This window comes from Mobula birostris, chromosome 10 (assembly GCF_030028105.1).
Source record: "Mobula birostris isolate sMobBir1 chromosome 10, sMobBir1.hap1, whole genome shotgun sequence".
NCBI lineage: Eukaryota > Metazoa > Chordata > Chondrichthyes > Myliobatiformes > Myliobatidae > Mobula > Mobula birostris.
In genome coordinates, this window is record NC_092379.1 from 147,607,457 (window position 1) to 147,613,456 (window position 6,000).

At 44.8% G+C, this 6,000-nt stretch overlaps 1 protein-coding gene across 8 annotated transcripts in view; it reads left to right on the forward strand.

Moving 5' to 3' along the window:
• Window positions 1–5,689, forward strand: part of map7d3 (MAP7 domain containing 3) — a 171,469-nt gene extending 165,780 nt beyond the window's left edge. For all 8 annotated transcript variants that reach the window (XM_072271073.1, XM_072271075.1, XM_072271076.1 and 5 more), the window contains one exon: window positions 3,948–5,689. In XM_072271073.1, the coding sequence (XP_072127174.1) occupies window positions 3,948–3,955 (8 nt within the window). In that variant the 3' untranslated portion in view covers window positions 3,956–5,689. The remainder of the gene's footprint in view (window positions 1–3,947) is intronic.
• Window positions 5,690–6,000: the final 311 nt, after the last annotated feature.

The following is a 6,000-nucleotide window of genomic DNA, read 5'->3' on the forward strand; positions in this document are numbered from 1 at the left end:
CCTCATCTACCCTCTCCCTCATCCCCTCACTCTCCCCACCTCTCTTCCCCTCCCCTCTCTCTCCCTCTCTCCCCTTCCCCTTCTCCACCCTCTCTCTCCCCTATCCCCTCCTTTCCCTCACTCCCTCCTCCTCTCACTCCCTCCTCCCCTCTCCCTCTTCCCCTCTCCCTCTTCCCCTCTCCCTCTTCCCCTCTCCCTCTTCCCCTCTCCCTCTTCCCCTCTCCCTCTTCCCCTCTCCCTCTTCCCCTCTCCCTCTTCCCCTCTCCCTCTTCCCCTCTCCCTCTTCCCCTCTCCCTCCTCCCCTCTCCCTCCTCCCCTCTCCCTCCTCCCCCTCTCCTCCCCCTCTCCTCCCCCCTCTCCTCCCCCCTCTCCTCCCCCTCTCCTCCCCCCTCTTCCCCCCTCTCCTCCCCTCTCCTCCCCCCTCTCCTCCCTCCCTCTCTCTCTCCCTCCCTCTCTCTCCCCCTCCCTCTCTCCCCCCCTCCCTCTCTCCCCCCCTCCCTCTCTCCCCCCCCATGAAGCCCTCCCTCCTGCACCATCTCCTTAGCCACATATTTAGCTGCATTATCTTCCTATTTCTAGCCTCACTATCACGTGGCACGGGTAGCAATCCTGAGATTGCAACCCTGGAGGTCCTGTCCTTCAGCTTTGCACCTAACTCCCTAAACTCTCTTTGCAAGACCTCCTCCTTCTTCCTATACACGTCACTGGTCCCTACATAGACCATGACATCTGGCTGCTCACCCTCCCTCCTGAGAATACCAAGAACTCGATCCGAGATATCGCAGACCCTGGCACCAGGGAGATTCTTGCTCCCTGTGTGTATGGGAGTGGGGGCTGTAAGAAGGATGAGCAACCTAACTGTAGCACCTTAGTTCAGGGAGCCATTCAAAAGGGTGGGGGGGGGGGAGAGAAGAAAAATATAGTGGTAATTTGGGGATAGTATAGTCGGGGGAATAGACAGTTCTCTGTCCTGAGGTTAGAGAGTCCCGAAGGCTGTGCTACCTGGCTGGTTCCCGGGTTCAGGACATCTTATCTGACCTGCAGAGCAATTTGCAGTGGGAGGGGAAAGATCCAGTTGTCATGGTCCATGTGGGTACCAATGACAGAGGTAGAACGAGAAAAGAGGTTCTGCTGATGGAATATGAGCAGCTAGGACTAAATTAAACAGTTGAACTGAAAAGGTGGTAATCTCTGGATTACTATCTAAGCCACATGCAAATTGGCATATGGTCAAGAAGATTAGAGAGTTTAAATGTGTGGCTCAAGGATCGGTGTGAGAGAAGTGAGTTTGGTCATGGGAAATTGGCACCAGTATTGGGGAAGGAGGGAGCTGCACCAAACGGAATTGTGATGGGACCTGGATCTAGGCAAATCGTGTAACGAGGGCTATGGATAGGGCTTTAATCTAAGGAGTAGGGGGGTGGGTTTAACAGTTTGGAGAAGTATGGATAAAGTAAAAATGAAAAGTGTAAAGATAAACACCATAAGATACAAGAGAAGTAGTCGGCCATTCAGCCCATCGAGTCTGCTCCGCCATTGAATCACGGGCTGATCCAATTCTTCCAGTCATCCCCATTCTCCCCATACCCTTTGATGCCCTGGCAAATCAAGAACCTATCTATCTCTGCCTTAAATGCATCCAATGACTTGGCCTCCACAGCCGCTCGTGGCAACGAATTCCATAGGTTTACCATCATCTGACTAAAGTAATTTCTCCGCATCTCAGTTCTAAATGGACATCCTTGAATCCTGAAGTCGTGCCCTCTTGTCCTAGATTCCCCTACCATGGGAAATAACTTTGCCATATCTAATCTGTTCAGGCCTTTTAACATTTGGAATGTTTCTATGAAATCCCTTCTCATTCTCCTGAACTCCAGGGAATACAGCCCAAGAGCTGCCAGACATTCCTCATACAGTAACCCTTTTATTCCCAGAATCATTCTCGTGAATCACTTTGAACCTCTCCAATGTCAGTATATCCTTTCTAAAATAAGCAGCCCAAACTGCACACAATACTCCAAGTGTAGTCTCACAAGTGCCTTATACAGCCTCAACATCACATCCCTGCTCTTGTATTCTGTACTCTGGAAATGAATGCCAACATTGGATCTTGGGGTCCGAGTCCATAGGACGCTCAAAGCAGCTGCGCAGGTTGACTCTGTGGTTAAGAAGGCATACGGTGTGTTGGCCTTCATTAATCGTGGAATTGAATTTAGGAGCTGAGAGGTAATGTTATAAGGTAATGCTATAAGAACTGCTTTTGCCGGAGAGTGATGAATCTGTGGAATTCTCTGTTCAATGAAGCAGTGAAGGCTACCTCAGTGAATATATTTAAGACAAGGTTGGACAGTAGGGGAATTAAGGGTTATGGGGGAAAGACAGGTAGGTGGAGGTGAGTCCATGGCAAGATCAACCATGATCTTACTGAATGGCGGAACAGGGCTTGATGGGCCAGATGGCCTACTCCTGCTCATGTTTCTTATGTCTTATAGTCTTATCTTAAGCTCCTTAATCAAATCTACTTAACTACACAACACCCAATCCAGAATTTCCTTTCCCCTAGGGGGCTCAACCACAAGCTGCTTTAAGAAGCCATTTTGTAGACATTCTACAAATTCCAACATCAATCTGATTTTCCCAATCTACCTGCATAATGACTCATTCATTTTGCCTTTATTACATGCCTTTTCTATTTGTCACTGAAACTTATGTCCCACATCCTGGCTACCGTTCGGGAGCCTGTATATAACTCCCATCGGTGTCTTTTTACTCCTGCATTTTCCTAACTCTACCCAGAAAGATTCTACATCTTCCAGTCTTATGCCACTTCTTTCTCATGATTCGATTTCATTTTTTACCAACCGAGGCAACCCACCACCTTTGCCTACCTGTGCATATCCTTGGATGTTAAGCTCCCAACTGTGATCTTCTTTCAGCCATGTCTCACTGATGCCTACAACGTTTTACCTGTCAATCTCTTAACTGCGTTACAAGATCATCTTCCATATTTTGTATACTGCACGCATTTCAGTGTAACACTCAGTCCTGCATTCATCTCCCTTTTCTATTTTGCCCCCATATGTTATATCTCACGTCATCCCACTGACTGCAATTTTGCCCTATCACCTGACTGTCCATCCTCACAGTCTCACTACACACAGCATTGACTTGTATACCAACTGCACTATCACTCCAGTTCCCATCACCCTGCCAACTCCACAACAACTCTGCCAAATCTGCCCCTTCAGGTTCAGGCGTTACCCTTCTCTTTGTAGAGGTCATACCTTCCACAGGAGAGATCCCAATGTTCCAGTGTAAAAGTGGTTTTAAACTGAACAGCTGTATAGCCCACCTCTGTGTGTTGTACTCTATATATTTTAGGTTAGTTAGTGTGACTACAGTCTGAGAGGCATACAAAACCCACTGTAAACTGAATGGCTGTTTAACTAGCGTCTGCATTGTACTGTGTATGCTTTAGATGAGTGTGACTGCAGTCTGAGAGCACATGAAACACATTGTAAACTGTATGGCTGTATAGCCTGCCTCTGTGCTATGCACTGTGTACATTTTAGGCAGTGGTGCAGCTAACTGAGAGACTGCCTCATAGCACCTGGTGACTTGGGTTCATTTCTGACCTCTGGCACAGTCTGTGTAGAGTTTGCATGTTCTCCCTGTGGCTGTGGGCTTTCTCTGGGTGCTCTGGTTTCCTCCCACATCGCAAAGACGTATTAGTAGGTTAATTTAACCTTTGTAACTTGATCCTAGTGTAGAAGTGAGTGGTAGAATGTTCAGGGAGCTGGTGGGGGCAAGGGGAGATTAAAATCTGCCATTAATATAGGATTGGTGTAAATTGGTGGTTAATAGTATAGACCCATTGGGCTGAAGAGTGTATTTCTGTGCTGTATCGCTGACTGTCTTGTAATGTGAAATTTGTTCTGTTTTCCCAGAACTCTGAACGTCCTGATTGGAATTGCACTTACACATTCAGTATTTTACCGAGTGCTGAACACCTTGTTACATGAAGCTGCTTATAGAGGACTTCTCAGTGTGCGCAGAAGAACTAATGAATCCATCACCACGGTGAATGCTGGTTTACACCGTTCCATATTTCAGGAGCTTGCTCCTTGACTTCTGTTGGTAGATTTTTCTAACCTGTTTTTGGGTTAATCTGTCAAATTCCTTTCCTAACTCCCTCTCTTGTCAAACGAGTTATTTGGATCTACCTTGATTTTCATATTGGATTAGCTCTGGTTTGTCACCCTCGTCACACAGGAATGAGTTTATGCAGGGTGAATAGTGCTTATCGTTCTGTGAGCAGTTAATTCTGTTCAGTAAAGTTATTAATAATAACGTGACAGTAATGAACCAGCTATGGTTCACATAAAGCAATGGGGCTGAAAAAGTGTTGCAGTTCTGTTGTGAATCTGTTTCATGTGCAAAGTCAGACTTGTGATGCATTTTAACTTTTAATGGTTAAAGTGTGATGGCTTGTCTCACCTCAGTGATTATTCAACTGGAAATGTAGGTAATTATGATAGGATGTAGCAGCTAGGTAACACTCACTCCCCACACAGATGTTTAAATAGATTCGGCTGTGGGAGAGCTATATTGGGAGTGGGACAATGTAACAGTGAGTTGGGAGACGTGTTTCGAAGGAATATTGTGAGAAGTGGTGGAGCGCAGTAATATGAAAGTATTAGTTGAAGGTCATTACATTTCCGCTGTTTAATGTTGTACTGAAATAGAAATTGTGAATTAACCGATTATTTAATTGGCTCCTTTTTTCAGTTTCATCCTTCTAGAATATTCTATTTTTAATAAGCCTGCACTAACATACGTTAATGAAATAGCTTCTGTTATAAACTCTGTTTATTTGTTGTTAGGAACTTAGCATTTACATATATTTCACTTATTTTAAGGTAAGACGTTTTATTTGGCATAATGTATTTAAGTATTTCTGTATACATCTTAAGTATTAATTTGTTTTACATTCAAAACAGTATTGGGCCAGAAGACTATTTCCTGATGGTCTTTCTGTTCTGAGATTTCTCTTCCAAACATCATATTGTATTAATGAGGTATAAATAAGAAACGTTAAGGCAACATGTCAGGATCAGTTATCTTTGAAGAGCCTCTTCACTGCAGCCCAGCAGGTCACAATCCACTTTTGATAGATGTGGCTGTAAACCCTATGCTGCTTTCACCCTCAGCTTCCCAACGTATTTAGCTGCTGCCGTCCATAGGAAGGTGTATCTTTTCATAGCAGTTGTTCCATCTATGAGCTTTACTCAATGTTTTCCTGTTCTCAGTTTTTTTTTAATCCGATAAGGAGCCTCAGGCTGCAGTGACTGATATTCTCAGCTATATCGACTGCAAAAGGAATACCCTCACTTGGCTATTCAGCTGTTTTTTTTGTTGGTGCAGTTTATAGAAATGAGAATCTTCTGGTCTGTAACATGTACTTACGGCAGTCACGATCACCTCTCACTGACAGTTCACAGACCAGAACAGTGCCTTAGGTCAATTTTTTGTGTATTTTTGTAAGATAATTAACTTGAACTCTTTACAAGGAAATGACAATCTCTCGCTGAACTACCCTCTGCGCTGTGCTTTTGCTCAGTGCCCTCTTCACAATTGTATGTAAATAGCAATGTGAATCATTTAAATAAATTTTACAGGTTTAAATTAAGTGCTTTATTTTGATTCTAACCAGTTTCCAGTATCCTTCAATCAACTAATGATTTGTGCTGTTTTTCTGTGAATAGACTGAAGGAACAGCCTTTCTTCTTGGAGTGGGGGGGCACGAGGACATATGTCCTTATGGTCACACAGTACAGGAGCAGGCCCACTCACCTACTGTCTCCACACAAACTGTGGCACCCGTCCATGTTGATGACACTGGTCCACCAAATCCACACCAGCTTTGGTATCCATCCATGCTAATGACAGATTTGCCAAATTTAAAGGCTTTGGGAGATTGGTTACTGGGAAACTCTCCCC